This window comes from Notamacropus eugenii, chromosome 3, assembly GCF_028372415.1.
Source record: "Notamacropus eugenii isolate mMacEug1 chromosome 3, mMacEug1.pri_v2, whole genome shotgun sequence".
Taxonomy (NCBI): domain Eukaryota; kingdom Metazoa; phylum Chordata; class Mammalia; order Diprotodontia; family Macropodidae; genus Notamacropus; species Notamacropus eugenii.
In genome coordinates this window covers 108706794-108723279 of record NC_092874.1, presented here as the reverse complement: position 1 = coordinate 108723279, position 16486 = coordinate 108706794, and the positions used below count along the sequence as shown (strand labels likewise).

General features: G+C 38.1%; 1 protein-coding gene across 1 annotated transcript in view; it reads right to left on the bottom strand.

The window, feature by feature from the left end:
- Nucleotides 1–4443: 4443 nt before the first annotated feature.
- SLC37A3 (solute carrier family 37 member 3) overlaps nucleotides 4444–16486 on the bottom strand; it is a 46682-nt gene continuing 34639 nt past the window's right edge. Inside the window, exons 11-15 of the mRNA XM_072652581.1 lie at nucleotides 16047–16148; nucleotides 15397–15444; nucleotides 10285–10436; nucleotides 7895–7960; nucleotides 4444–7021 (exon numbers count right to left, since the gene is read on the bottom strand). Of these exons, the coding sequence (XP_072508682.1) occupies nucleotides 6950–7021; nucleotides 7895–7960; nucleotides 10285–10436; nucleotides 15397–15444; nucleotides 16047–16148 (440 nt within the window). The 3' untranslated portion in view covers nucleotides 4444–6949. The remainder of the gene's footprint in view (nucleotides 7022–7894; nucleotides 7961–10284; nucleotides 10437–15396; nucleotides 15445–16046; nucleotides 16149–16486) is intronic.

Genomic DNA, 16486 nt, shown 5'->3' with positions numbered 1-16486 from the left:
AATGACTTAAATATTAAACAACTATTACAACTAGAAAATATTTTTCTCCAAATATTTTATCTCAAAATTTTATCAAACGATTGGATACAAACTAAATAAATTAGATTTCATAAGAGGATTCTGCACAACAAAAATAGAAATAAAAAGATGTTTCACAATTTAAAATAGTGAAGGCAAAATAGGAAGGAAACAGATAATGAAGAATGTGGTAAAAAAAAAAAAAGAGGTGGTAAAAATGCAAAATTCAGAATCTACAAAGAACTGACACAAATTTTCAAGAGTAATATTCATTTCCCAGTGGATGAATGGTCAAAAGATCATAAATATTTTGAAGGCAGCACAAATTATTACTGATCACTTGAAAAAATGCTCAAACTAATAATCAGAGAAATATAAATGAAAAAGTTCTAAGATACCACCTCATACACTGAAAACTGGCCAAGTTTCAAAAATGACAAAATTCAATATTGGTAGTAGTAATGGGGGGACTGGAAATCTATTACATTTTTGGTAAAACTAATTAAATATATAATGAATTAGTCACAATTTTCCACATACATATTTAAATGTCCAACAAATCCACCATTATCGTAAGATTGTTATTAAGAGGGGGAAAACAAATATTTATAACTGCTTTTTGATATATCAAAAAAACTCAAAACCACCTAAATGTTCAGTGATTGGGAAATAAATGAATAAATTGTGTAAAAGATCAATTGTTGTTGCTGCTAAAAATGACAAATACAAAAACTGAAACATAGGTTGGATCTTAAAGATTTATTGAGGATTTCCCCCCATTCATTTTATCTGAATGTTCATATTTGTGGACAAAGTTTGTAAGCTTATAATAAAAGATTATTTAGAACAGATAACTAAGAGATCCATTTACAGGTTGCAAATCAGTGATAGGAAGGTGATCTGCTCCCTAAGGACCTGTAGAAAGGCAACAGAGGGTTCTGGACTTGCCTCTGGAAGAAATCCAGCCAGAGATCATGGGGCAGCCCTCAAAGAGATAAGACCTTCCTATGACAGAAGCCAAAGGTGTAAAATATTTCAAAAAGCTGTCAAATGCAGCAGGTAAAGAGAACTGTGCTCACTGGATTCTGACAAGAAGCAGTCATTAGTGACTTTAGGGCAGTTCACAGTAGGGTTAAGAGAATAGACAACAAGCTGTTTTCAAAGACTTGAAGAGTCATAATATAGAAGAGGATTAGGTACCCTGTATGATGCCAGGGAGAAGAATGAAAACTGTTAAGTAGAAATTACCAATTTTGGCCCAGCATAATAAAAAACTAACCAACTGTCAGACTACATGCTAACCTTGACCGTAAAACTCCCCACTCACTGGCAGCAATCATACAATAACCAAATGACCTATTGGGATCATTGTAGAAGAAATAATACCTATTATTAGGTGAAAGACTGGGTTAATGATTTCTAAGGTTCCTTCCAACTCTCAATTCTATGATTCTAAGCCAGACTCCCAGGATCAAAGAGAAAGTAGTTGATGAGGAAATGGAGGTAAGTAGGTACAGACTGCCCATATGAAAGCCATTTGTCCTTGAAAAGTAAAGGATAAATGAGATGTTAGTAATGGATTCTGGGAGCAAATGAAGGCTTTTTGAGGAACTGAAGAAACAGTGCTTAAAGGTTAAAGTGATAGAATGTCAATCAATCAATTTATTAAGCACTAAATAAGCAGAGTACAGAGCTTTTCCCTTCCCCTCTTAGAGACTGGGGGAAAGGATAGGATAATATAAATACAGCAGTTTTAAGGAAGAAAGGTAGATAGCTAAGGAAGCCGGCCACAGAAGATCTTGGTGAAGTAGGCTGGAAGACATCAGCTGTAATTAAGGGTAGAGAGAGGAAAAGAGGGAAAGGGTAAGAGCAAATAGACAAAAGGTTTCTATGCAGCCAAAATGAACCGGGTAATAATAAAAACAATGTGGCACTGTACTGAACCCTTCTGCCAAAAAAAAAAAAAAAAAAAAAGTACAAGGTCTTTGAAACTTTGTCTCCCTCTGCTGAGCAAGAAGGTGTAATACAGTGGCCTGCCTTCAGAGCTCTATGTACACTCCAATTTTCTGGGTTTTCTTTACAACGGAAGTATTTTTATATATGTGTGTTCATTCATACACTTGATTCTTTGGTAAATACAACAGAAATAACTGAGTTTTGACTAACAATAGCAGGCAAGGCACAAAACAGGAAAAGATTCCACCACAAAGGTGCTTGTCATGCCATGGAGGGTATACGATAAGGGACACGATGGAAAAGCAATACCCCAGTTTACAGATATTAGGTGGAGTGCCCCAATCTTCAGAACACTAAAATACTTTTGCAATGATACAAGACCCTCAAAAGAGATCAGGAAGAGCTATTCCCCAATAAATAAATGAGTACTCAAAGAAGAAGTACACAACATTTCCAAAGAACTGCAAACCATAAATAAATACATGAAAGCATGCCCCAAATCACGAGTACTAAGGAAAAAATATGAAAAAGGGATGAAAGATAAAAAACTGGGAACAGTCATTGTTGGAGTAGGGGTGGTCCTGCGAAAAGACGGACGTACCAACGCAGTTAATGGAATTGTGCCTGTTTCAATATTCTGATTTGTTTGGAACTGTGCAAGAAAAGTGACTAAACCAACCATACCTTTTGACTAGCTATTAGATATATGCCCCAAGGAAGAAAAAAAAGAAGCAGGGATTCAACATATACCAAAATATGTTGTGATACTTAAGAACTGGAAACAAAATGAATGCCCATTGATGGATAAATGGCCTCATCTTCTCCCTTTCCCCCCAAAAAGCAACTATGGCATGTGAATGGAATATTCAGTGCAATTAAAAAATAACTGAAGAATTCAGAGAAACATGGCAAGATTTGGATAAACTGACAGAAATAAGTAGAACTAAGATACACAGATCAGTAAAATGTAAATTAAAAGATTACTAAAAGAAGTTGACCTCTTGAGTAACAGAAATATCAATGAAGGTCTTGGAGAAGGAATAAGGACTCCTTACTTATGGCAGAGATGGGGGACTAGGATAGAATGTTCTAGTCAGACATGGTCTCTAATATCGAGGATGCTTTTTTTTTGGTCACAAGGAAAGGTTCAAATGTGGAGCAGTGGGAAATGAGAAATAAAACAAGGAAAGACCAAGATCATCAATAACTTTTAAAAATTAGCCTATCAGTCTATAGAGAAAAAACAAAGATTGCTTGGGATCTAAGCTATGACATGCTGTTGGGCAGTCTCCCAGTTAGTCCACCAGTTCAAATATCTCAGATAGAAGAGCTAAGCTCAAAATTCAAAAGGAGTGGGATAGACTGCACTTGGAAAATAATGCTGGATTTTCAATGATCTCAATATGCTCCTCTCTATGTAGACTGACATTCTTCCCAAGATATTAGTATGGCTGTGAATCATGAAACAATCTCAGAACAATAAACACCATAGGAAACCCAAAAGGTGACGCACATGCAAAGCAAGAACAGGCTGTAACACATGCAAGATTTTATAAGAATACAAAGCACTATCAGCCAGGAAATGAGGAAGTAGGTCAAGTCACACAACAAAAGGGAGGGATGGAGCATTTAAGTCTAAATAATGATCTCTAGACAGTCACTCTTTATAACTGCTTTACTTTTTCTTAATACAATGTTCAGAAGGAAAAAGTTAATTTCCCTAAAAGACATAAGCAGGTTATAAAATTCCCAAATCACAGAACACCTACCTAGCCTTTAGATAGAACCTGATTTAGCGTTAATCAAGTATTCCAAAAGAAAGGAATAAGGAAAAAAGGCTAAAATAAAAGGGAATAAGATTTTCTATTAAGAGGCCCCCAAGGTAAGCATATCTTGATCAGAATTTGAAGTAAAATCCAGCTGAAGGAGAAACTTAGGGCATGCAACGACATCAGTTATCAAAGTTCTCCTTTTCTGTCCTTTTGATCATGGCAGTAGGAAAAGATCAAAAAGGTGTTTTTAAAAGGCCAAAGTATAAATGAAAGAAACGCCACTGAAAAACCAAGTTATTTCAAGGATTGGTTAAGGTAACTATCTTAGGCAAACTAGGCAAGATAACTTAGACCTCTCAGCAGATAAAAGCAGCTGGGAGAAGAATCTTCCCAGAAAAGCAGGCCAAGCACTAGTCTTAAAGAACCCATTCCATCTATCAGCCAGGAAGACTCCTCTACCCCTCACCTCCAAAAGAGTGAGAATTGAATGATGTAAGCCCAACATTAATCTGGAAAATCTGGGCCTGAAGAAGGGGTGAGAACACAGGGTTAGAAAACAGGACAAAGGACACTGCATTCCTCTAAAACTATGGGGAAAGTGAAGAGCAAAGAAATAGAAGGGTATGCAGGGGGGAAAACTAATGAACTCACAGAAGATAGCCTTAATTTTCTCAAGGAAGCACAAATACCGACTTCATTTCATTTAAAAAAAAATTTATTCATGTGACCTCATTTTTTAACATTATTAGAATGCTCCCCCACTTGATTCTTCGAAGAAACTCAAGCTGCTTCAGAATTTTAAAAATAAAAAGATTAGGAGCTTTGTTTCAATATAACAGGCATCCGAGAACCTTCTGTACAGCAAAGGACAAAGGCATTTTATAGGTGGCCTTCATTATGCTACATATTTTCTAAAGGGAGATAAAACAATAGGAGGTAAAAGGTACATACATGTATATATGTAAATATGTATATATATACATGTATGTTTATAAGTTTATACATTTGTATATACACACATATTCTTTAAAATGTATCCCTAATCTCAGATTGTGTAAGACCAAATAGGTTATTTCTTATCATGATCAAAAACTCTTAATGATATATTTGGGTCAGAAGTATAAAGAATTATACATCTTTAATTTTTCCATATGGGTTCAGATTTGATAAAACAAATAAGGGATAATATGAGTCCTGAAATAATACAGATTATTCAGGAAAAAAACTCTCTACATTAAATGCCAAAAAGAAGTAAAGATCAGAATGAGACTGGTCTAGTACCTGTAATTAAATCCAAAGTATGCAATTTATTCTAAACTTAGCTGAACACAGACCCAATGTTAGACACAAAGGGGAGGGAAGGCTCTCAAACAATATAATAGAAATGAGGCCACCATTTGTCTGGGTACTAAGTGGAGAGGCCACTGTAAGATTAGAGAACCATCACTGGGCAACATTCAACGTCCCAGAGAATCCTAAGGCACTAATAACATTCTAATTCTTACAGCTCACATAATGAAATGCTTAAATACATAAATTTAAAAAAAACATTAATTTTACACACTTTAAAAATGCAAAAATCATCACCCATATAAGGGCATAGTATTGCTTCCCTTCTCAATGGGTGAGGGAGTGGCTGGAGGGAGAGAAAGAATTCGGAGCTGAAAATTTTTTAAAAATACAATAAAAGTCAGTATATTTTTCTTTTCTGATGACTTCCAGCCCTTGTCAGCTCACTAAGAAGGTTTCCCTTTTTGTCAGCATTACGTAACAAAACAATGAGAAATCTGGTCGATAAGTGATTCTTTTTCCAAGTCCATACACAGAAATACCTCAAAAATTGCACGTTTCCCCTATAACCAGCTAGTTTACATAATTAAACCCTGCCCTCCTCAACCATACACACAATGACTTTAATGCTGGTGACTAGCACAGAAATACATGTCCTTGGAGATGGTTTTCATTTTTTTATAGAACAGCTGCCTACCAGACCTTACCAATTCTCAACCTTTCCCAATGTTCCCTTCCATAACTAAGCCCCTGCCTCCTTTCCCATTCTGATTCTCTGCTGAAATGGCTTAGGGAGCTCACCTGGAACACAGATCAATCGCCTAATAACAGGGCTGAAGATCATAAATCATTTACATTAGTTATTAAAGTCCCCTGCCAGCAAATGTGCGCCACTACATACTGGAGCTGCTAGTTATACTTTGGAATGTCCAAGATAATTAATCTACCTTATAAGTCCTTGAAAAGGAAGGATCATCAGTACTTCCAGGAGTTAAAGTAATTCTTAATGAAGCCAAGTGGATTGAAAGAGTGGCCATAGTAATGAATTAAAGCTAGAGAGCTGGTGATTAAGTTATTAAGTATGTTGTATCATTTTCCCCTAAGAAGTAAAATAAATACCAGAGGAATTTTTCAGCCAAGGAAGACTTAAAACAATTCTCAAGTCCAACTCATGCACTTGATGGGAACAGAATGCTTCCAGTATCACTTATTCCTTTAATTCACTGCCACCATGGACAAAAAACCATAGCAAATCACAGAGCTGAAGCAGCTCACTGATATAAAATTATGGTTCCTCATCATCACTTAACTTCCTGAACTCGAAAACTCAAGGTTTAGTGTTGTTTGCTGGAGAATAAATAGATGCAGCTATACCTGAAGAAGTTCCAGAAGAGCAGGAGAACTAAAATGGAGCATCCTGCAGCCACAGAGGCTAGTCAGTCCATTTTTATGTAGTGTAGACAGTTGCTCTGCCTTGTGGCTGCTCAGAGTCTGCTTCTCCAGTGGCTGATAATGCTGAATGCTCGATTAGGTTTAACTCTAAGTTTTATGCCAAGCCATTTTGGACAATTTCCCTTTCCCCCATAACAACAGTAATGACAGTTACCATTTACATAGCACTCCAAGATTTAAAAAGTGCCTTACATAGCATTATCTCATTTAATCCTCACAACAACCCTAGGAGGTAGAAGCAGGCAGACAGAAGTTAAGTGGCGTGTCTGGGGTCACACAGCTGAGTCTGAGGCAGGAATAGAAAACAGGTCTTCTTGATTCCAAGTCCAGCAGGCTATCCCACCAAGTAGTTTCCTCCAAATATAGTGACTTAAAAGAAATTGAAATAACAGTCCAGTTTGTGTCCTTCTTCTACAATAGCCTCTCTCCCAGGGGCAATGGTCATTCAATCAACATATGCCTTATCTTCTTAGCACAAGAGATCTTATGTCCCTCACTATTAATGGTGAGATGAACAGAATCGTACAACTTGTCTGTGAAAAGAAAACAGTATCAGAAAAACACACACACACTTTAATTTCTCTTAGAATGTTGTAGAAAATCCTATCTGGATGGATGTAGTCATTTCTCAATTCTGTGGAAGAAAAAACTGAGGCAAAAAAATAAAATAATTTGCCCACATAGCATATCATTGATGGAATTAGGATTAAAAAGAGGATTTTAAAATTATTGATCCTATTTTCTTTCCACCATGAGAACTAGAAGGATGACATAAGACACTTCCAGTGCCATGAATACTGAGACTTATATAGCCTTGTAGGGTACTAAAGATTGCCAACTTCTAGACAATGGATGATACTATAGGGAAGTGAAATGTCTTCTGTGACAGCATAGAAACACAAGTGTGGTATTTTTCTACCTATTATCATCTTTATCCTAATGTTGTAACTCTACTATTAGCTTCAATAAGCTTCCAGTGTTGGCCACAAGGAGAGGCTGAGGTATCCAGAGGGTTTTCCCGTTGAGGCTCTCAGACAAGTAATGGCTTGTAGCTACCTGTACCTAGAATAAGTGGACTGTTATAGAATATGAGAATTTAGGGAAAATTGACTTTCACCAGGGGATAATCCTGGGTAAATTAATAGTCAATGATGCTAATTTGTCTTCTACTATTGATTTTCCTTGAATAAGAGATCCAACATTGAATGGAATATAAAATACAGACTAATTTAGGCCCATTTTTCCCCTGAAAAAAGAGGTACCTTATGGACTGATAAATATGGTACTTTTTATAAATGAATCTTTAAGAAAAAAAAATCAGTTCTTTCCTTGTTTATATGTCTTTAAAATACACTCTTAAGATAATAGGGAATTTTTAAAAATTAGTAAAGAATATATACACTTACCATTAAAATGAAGAAATAGAAAACCCACATCCAGCCTAGGTTGTCCTGAATCAAAGACACTAAAAACTGAACATAAAAGGATAGATCACAATATGATTGTATATGCACTAATAAAAGTGAATGCAGAAGATCAAACAAAACCATTCAAAAGGATTAAAAGGTAGTGAAGTTTTCTATTAATGCCCAGTTTTGAAAACCTAGTAATTCACTCCATACACAAGAGTTTTTCCCAAACCCAACTGTCTCCTATCAGGTATGACAGGTAACAATTATCAGTTCAAAAGGTTTAACTTTGATCCACTTCACCACTTAGAAGGACAAGATGAACATTTTCAGACTTTTTTCCGTTACAAAAGCTATAAAACCCTTTCCTAAGCTGGTAAGTAGATCTTTCACTTTAAAATTTTTTTTACTTTTATGTTTAATTTTAAGCTGCAAATTCTCATCATTGATATCCATTATACACAAGGAGTTATATAAATCATAATTTTGAATTAGCCATGTTCCAGGGGGAAATAAAGAATAAGAAAAACAAAGGAAAAATATACTTCAATTTGCCCTGAGTCCACTAGTTCTCTTTCTGGAGGCGGAAAGTATTTGTCATCATAAATACGTTAAGTTGTATTAGGTCATTGTAGTGATCGTTTACTAAGTCTTTCACAGCTGATCATCTTTACAATATTCCTGTTATTGTGTAGAGTTTTCTCCTGCTCATTTCACTTTGCATCATTTTCTATAAGTCTTTCTAGACTTTTCTGAAACTTTATCATTTGATATACAGCAACAGTACAACACAGCAGTATTCAATCAAATTCAAATACCAAAACTTGTTCAGCTCTTCCCCAAGTAATGGGCATCCCCTTAGTGTCAATTTCTTTGCCACCACAAAAAGAGCTGCTATAAATATTTCTACACATATGGGTCCTTTCCTTTGTTCTCCTTGGGGCAGTAATGGTATTCAAAGGATATGCACAGGTCTCTCACTTCTCAAATACAATACTTGAACTAGGGATCTTACTACCATCTTATATATAGGGTCTTAAAAGTTTCAGTAGATTTTTAAGTTTTAATAACTTTAGATTCTGAGAGAAATTAAACCAGGAGTGGGAAACCTACAGACTCAAGGCCACATGTGGTCATCTAGGTCCTCAAATGCAGTCCTTGGACTGACTCCAAACTTCACAGAATAAATCCCCTTAATAAAAGAATTTGTCCCATAAAACTTGAATGAGTCAAAAGGCCACACCCAAGATTCTAGAAGCCACATGCCACCAGTTCTCCACACATGTGTTACACCTTCCAAGATTTCTGTGACAAAAAAGGACACATAAGGCTTATCTAGTGATGATATGTGAATATTATCTGAAAAGGAGAAGGATACCCAAAGCCCAGTCAGCCAGGGCTGAGATCTGAAAAGGCTCAAGGTTTCACATAAAGTGGTAATGAACCAGTATCACTGAAGGAAAAGAAAAGGAGGGATAAAGGGAAAGGCAGGACACATAAATACGCATATGCACAGAACTGCACAATGCACAGTTAGCCCAGAAGCTAACGTTTCAGATGGAACCATAAGCCTTTTTAAAGGCTTTATGACAAGATCCTCTTTGAAGCTTATTGCAGTGATGTAGAGGGCATGTGTCTCATGGAATTGGGGACTGACCTTTCCAAATCTTACAAGTCCAAGTGTGAGAAGCACTAGCACACAGAGAGTGTGCAATTGCAGGGGAGTAGGGATCCTGGTCACAGTTCTAAGGCAGAAACAAGTGCTTGTGGTCACTCAGAGACCAAAGCACAAGCCAGGAGAGCAGTGACCACATCTCTTTTATTGAAGTCACTTCAGTAGTGCTGTGAGGTTGGAAGCAAGAAGGGAGCATTGGTAAAGAAGTGGAGACAACCAGAAAAGGAGACTCTTTCAAGGATTCTGGCAGTAAAAGGGACAGTGAGTTCAAAAGGATGGCAAAGGAAGGGTGAACATATCTACAGGTAGCAGGGAAGAGGTCAGCAGACAAAGAAAGGGAATGACTGATGGGGGCAAGATCCTGAAGGAGATGGGAAGAGATGAGTTCAAAGGCACCAACAAAGGGGGTTAGCCTTGCAAGAAGGGGAGAACCTCATTCTCAGAGGCTAGGAAAAAAAGAGAACAATGGGCCATGGCTATGGAAGGCTCTATGATAGGGGAAAAGTTATGGCACAAGGTGAGAGAAAGCAAGGTTTCCCCACAAGTCACAAGCTTTTGACACCCATGAAGATAAAAAGTTGAACTCCAGGATACTACTGCAGAAGCATCATACACTGTAACACTATATACTGTAAAGTAAAGATGAATGCCTCCATCTTCAGAGAAATATTTAACATGCTTGAACATTAAAATTTTCCTTTGATAATCTCACCTGGCCCATTGCTGCTCCAACACTCCCAGTTCCATCAACAATTCCTGTCACTGTGGCCAAAGCTTCACTGCTTCCCTGTACCAGCTCCTGGTGACCCAAATCCGCAGAAATAGCAGCACTAATCATGTTTGAAGGTCCTCCAATGAAAAACCCTGAAAATGTAAACAGAATAAAAAAGCAAGTGGAAAGAAGGGAAGAGAGTAAGTATATAGTACCTACTATGTTCCAGACACTGTGTGCTAAGTGCTTTGTAAATATCATCTTATTAGATTTTCACAACAACTCTGAAAGGTAGGCACTGTTCAGGGTAACTGCTAAAGTCTCACAATATCATCTTTATCTTACAACAGGAAGACATTCTAAAATAGAGGCAAAAGATAACAAGAAGGCAAGAATGGCAGTGCCTTCACCTCCAGCTTCTTTTTTTCCCAAGGGTTTTATTTTCTTCAAACTGACCGATCCAACTGAACACTTAGTGAGGCCCTATGTGCTTGTCACACTGCTAGACAATAAGGGAGATACTGACATGGGTGAATAAATGAAAATATATTAAGCATTATGTACAAAGCCTTGTGATAAGGACTGGAAACATATCTAGAAAAGTGAAGACAGTCTTACTATCAAATTCATGTTTCAATAAGGGAGAGAACACATATAAGGGCCTTTCAGTTCCAAGTCAGATGGGAGAGCTCTCATTGTCTTCAGGGTATAGTGGTGAAGCAGAGGGTAATGGGCCTTCTTCAATGTCATTTCCACGATGGCAACTGGTCAGCAGTTAGCATTGTTGGTGGCAAGGATGGTAGGCCTCTTCTTCCCTGGTGGGGGCTGTGGATTGGAGATCACCACTATTCCCAGAGTTCTTGGCCTCAGGATCCTGGGTACCTCCACCAAGGTCAGAGTGGGAACAGAGGTAGGGTCCTCTGTCTCTCCTCCAAAATATCTTGCTTTTTCAGGTAAGCTGTCTGATTTGCTTGCCCCAGAGGTAGCGGTTCAAGAAAAATATGGGTTTTAGACTCAAAGAGTATGTATGTGGTGGGAGAGTGCTGAAAGAGGTAGGGATATTGTTTTGTACGAAGATACAAAGAAAATAATAACATAAAGTGGAATACAAGTGTGAGATACAATAATCCATGAGAATCAGAGAAGGCAACATTAAAGCATTTGAGCTGGTCCTTAAAGAGAATAGATGTGGGGGAAGGGCACCTAAATGGTGTAAGCAAAAGCATGGATGAGATGGTCTCTGAGATCTCTTCCAGCCCTAAATCTAAGATCCTATTATCCTCTGAGCCTTCCGGGGTAAGAAAACAAGGGATATGTTTGGGGAACAGTAAATCGAAAAACTTGGTTGGAAAACAGGTAAAAACTAAAATGCATAGGATAACAATGCTGGGAAAAGCAGTTTGGAACCCCACTGTGAAAAGCCTTGAATACGAAAGTTAAGAAGTATCTGAACCCTAGACTCCCTTCTTTTAGAGTATATGAAACCCAAACATCTAGAGAACCCCCATTGTACAGTTTCCATGGAGTATAACAACACTTACTACCGAAACCACTGGCACAGAGTCCTAAATGGGGCATGGTGACCGGGGCAGTGATAGAAGGTACCAAAATTAGAGGACATCTGCCAAAATTCAGAGGGCATTGGGAAGCACAGTACAGCAGAACAGAAAAAAAAAATGGACTTAGCACTAAATTAAGAACAATCAGTCAGAACAGAAAGTTATCAGATCATCCTGGGCTTCCTCCTTCAGCCTGCAGCCCCAGCAAAGCGGCCCTACTGCTTACTGATTGACTGACCCAAGATTTCTTTCTATATTTCCAACTGAATTTGCCTTTAAAAAGTTGATTTCGGAGCACTTTTCATACTGCTTGCTCCCATCATATTTTGTAAAGCACAAAAAGTTAGTTACACCTCTGAGTATTCACTGGAAAAGAGGAAATTCTACTGGTTTGTCCAAATATAGGTCACACCCTATTACCAAAAACTCAAACACAAACCCATAAAAAAAACTTAATTATAAAAACTTTTGTAACTAAAATGCTTTTAAGGCCACCAATAGCTGTCCTACTTTAAGCAACAGTCAACATGAGAAAATTCCAATAAAATGCAGTAGTTTGGATAGCCCCTTGGGGAGTGCTTCAATCACCATTAGGAGGTACAACAGCTCCTGAAATAAATTTAGCAGCAGCACCTTACGACTGCTTCACTGACAACTCTCTATCTTTTCATATGCAATCTATGATAGCTTTTTCTTGGCTTCATCAGAAGGGGGACATCTAAGGAGGGAAACATGCATTTCATGGAAAAAAGTAATTAAGTGAGCACAGGGAGAATCTGTTCCTCCAGGAGCTAGTGACATGCTTGCAGCCACTCTTAGGGAATGAGTCTTAGATGTCACCTGGAAGGCTGTGTCTGTGGCAGGGGCAAAGCAAGTGTGTGGATGGGTTTTTGGGAATGAGGTACAAGTCTGTCATGGGGCCATTTATCTTTAAAAATTCTCAAGCAGTTTGTAGGCCGGATTCAGTTTAGCATGTTAGATAAAGCCCACTGCATGGTCCCTCTTTGCTTTGCTGACAGATATGTCAGTCCTACAGGCCCAGAGTTTACATTTCTGTATATGGTGGTCACTGTTTATTGTCTTATTCTGAAGTAAGAAGAGATTAGGCACAACTGTGTAATGGAGATACCTGAACTTTCACAGATTTGCTTTTAGATATCAATTATGAACAGTTTCTACTATACCCATAACTTTCTTACTTCAGAGCAGATGAGAACCCCCATTTTAAAGATGAAGAAATTGAGGATAGGAGAGATTAAGGAATTTGTTCAATATCACAGTGCTAACTAATGGATTAGCAAAGTTGAAGAGGTACCAGAACTTTCTAAGAATTTCACATCTGCAGGTGAATTCATCCAGGTACTTAAGAAGTCTATCTGCTACCATGAATACTTGAATGAGGGAGGGCATACAGTGTGGACCTCAGACCTCACTGATACAGGCAGCATTAAACACTAACAATGATGACCCTGGGAGCCACACAGGGTGAGTCATCTTACTGTGCCCATTCCACAGATGAGAATCCTAAGGTCCAAGAACAGTAAGTGCAAAGGGAAGACAGCCTAGGATGGATCTAAGCCTGGAGACCCTGTCGAGGCTGCTTATCTTCCTGGGCCTTGGTTTATTTATCTATGAATCCATGGGCTATTAGAGAAAAAACAGTGGATTTGGTTTTGCAACTTAACCACCTGTATATCTTTCTGGCCTCAGTTTCTCCATCTCTAAGTGGCTGGATGACCTCTCAGGAGTCCTGCAGGTCTAACTTCTAGGAGTGTGTTTGAAATAAACCTCCCTAGGAGATTCAACTGCCTCCTCTGAAAGTGACAAGGTTTGACTACATGGCCCTTCCACCTCTACTGATCCTGTAAGTTAACATGGAAGAACATGTTAACATGTTGCTGGGACTGAAAAGAGGGAAACTTTGGGAGGAAATCATTACCCTGTCTTAGAGTTTGTAAAAAGAGAGGAAAGTTGGAACTGTTTGACACATGCACCAGATTTGGAGAGAAAAGATTTCAAATATTCAGAAGTAGGATAAATATTATCCTATGGTCTAAAATTCTACAAGGAAGATCATGCCAGGATGGCTAGAAAGTTGGGAAAAAAGTCTAGGGAAACTAAGGAAATGAGCAAGAAACAGAGGGGCTACTCTGTTCAGAGACCCTGAAGTGGATGCAGAGAGAATTTCATTTAGATTTTTTAAAAAATCATACACAAGGTTTGGGAAGCAGAATGCCTCAATTAAAAACAACACCTAACAATTCCCACAATTCAAGGTTAACATGTTAGCTGACTGTCACGACCAGCTCCATGTTCTTGAGTTAAAAACATACAAAAGCCCACCCCTCTGATTGATATAATTTATTGGCTTTCATACAAGGAAGCACCTTGCAGGCAGAGACTGGGTCTTACTCTTCTAGCTATGTCCTGCCACCCCACCCAGTGCTTTGCACGGAAAAGGCAGTCAAGGGATGCTTGTTGAATTGAATTAATGTTGAGGCAGGTTTGACCCGTATGAAAGTTTTAAAAGAGTGTAATAAAAAGATGTCATTCTCATGTTTTGGTAATAAAAATAGATATTATGTTCAAAAAAAAAATCATACACAAGACTGAAGAAGGAACAGAAAAAAGCAACCAAGATTTAAAACATCAAACGACAAAGCTACCAAGTCACAAAGTAATCTGGGTCTTAACAAAGGCATGTCCTCATCGAGTCTAAATGCACTTCAGGTCATGCTTGACAGCTCCATATCTCCTTCAGCCACCCAAGGTCACCATCTGCCAGCCACACCTTCCATATATTCCCTTCCTCCACTTTCCAATCCTCTAGAACAAAATTTTCTTCCCTATTCACTTCTCTCCAGACTTATGACTTTCCCATAGAATGTAAGCTCCTCCAGGGCAAGGAACGTCTTTTAAAAAAATATTTGCATTTCTAACACAAGTTCCTGAAGCATAATATACAATTAAATGTCTTTTCATTAAATCATTTGAGATAGAGGGTGACTTTAAATTTTCCCAAAGGAACTCTATAATTCTCTGGTGCTGTCTCCATAAAGGCAGAACTGCTTAGAAAGCGCAGGGGGTAGGGGGCTGGGGGGGAGGTGGAGTTTTGTTTTTTTTCTTTAGTAGTTTCCATCTTTCTCTCCCCACCTCCTGTTTAGAGGGCAATGCCTTCCCTTCAAGTGCCCAGCAGGTTATTTCCCTTTATTTAGGCCCCAGCAGGACTGGTGTCTCTCCTGAAATATCAACACCTGCGGCAGCAATAACTGATCTGGGAAAAATCTTCAAATCAATCAACTACTAACTCAGAGATTAGTCCTTTACTAATAGGAATCTTGTGTCTTAAATGGACAAATCATCTTACTTTTGCAGAAACATAACCTGGATGAGTTCACATCTTTCTTTCCACTTAAATCAACAGCTACCATTAAATAAACATAGTCCAAATTATCAAATGAGAAGGTACGTCTATCTAATACTGATAATTATAATGAGTTTTATATTGATATTTAATTTGATATTATAATGAGTTTGGTCAAGCATACCATACCTGTAACAGTCATTAGAAGTGCGTTAATAGTCTTATTGTTTGGAGAACCTGCAAAGAGAGGATGTTCGTCCGTTAACACACTGGCTTTTAAGAGTTCCATCGGCCACAATTCAGCAGCACAAAGACCTAACACTCCGTGAAGCTCACAGAGATTGTAAATTGATAAGACCCTGCCTCCCTTCCCCTCCTTCGCCCCTCTCTGGCTGGGAAACTTCTGCCTCTTGTTGAAAGTCATACGCAACAAGACTTCTATAAACCAAGAAGGAACTCTTCTCCCACCTCAACATTATCTTCAACCACATATACCACACCTACTAATTACATCTCTCCTCTTTGGAAACCTCTGGCCCTTTTATTGTTTTATTGGCAGCAATGCTGACTCTCTGGAGCCTGTCCTTAAACAAAGCATGTATGCTAGCAAGAAAGCTCTTCTAAAAAAATCCACAAAGCAGATGAGACGCTAGTTTCCTCCGAGACAAAAACAAAACTACATGATGACGGCTTTTCCAGACATTTACAATCAGCTGCAAAGGCATTATATTATCCCTGTGCAGCTTGCTTCAAGGCAAATGCCCCCAGACTGGCCTCAGACTAGAGGCACCTTTACTTCAAAGTCCAGAAAGGCACTTTCTGTACAAAAGTATACTCACGGCTATAGCCAAACAGGGACCCAACTGCCAGAAGCAGGCTCACAGCTAGCACGGGCGACCTTTTCTGTAGCATGTCAGAGATGAAGCCTTGTAAAGTTCCACCTTCAAAGAAAAATACAAATATTTTCATCCTTATTTAGTTGTGTCTTATCTGCCTAGTATCCCTCTCGTTCTTCTCTTGTCTAATCATTAGGATCATTTATAACCTATTCATCTAAAAAAATGCCTTATATTCTTAGAAAGTTTTCCTCATAAGGTGACTTCTTTTATGAAAATTCCCTGGGGTATTTCGTTCCCATGTAAGCTTATGATGATGAACATTATCATCAATACAAAAAGCAATGCTCTAATTATTATCCATCTAAAGCATATGCATATTCTTCCTAAATTTTATTTTTCACTCAGTAAAAATCCACCAAGTAAGAAGTGTAGCAATCATG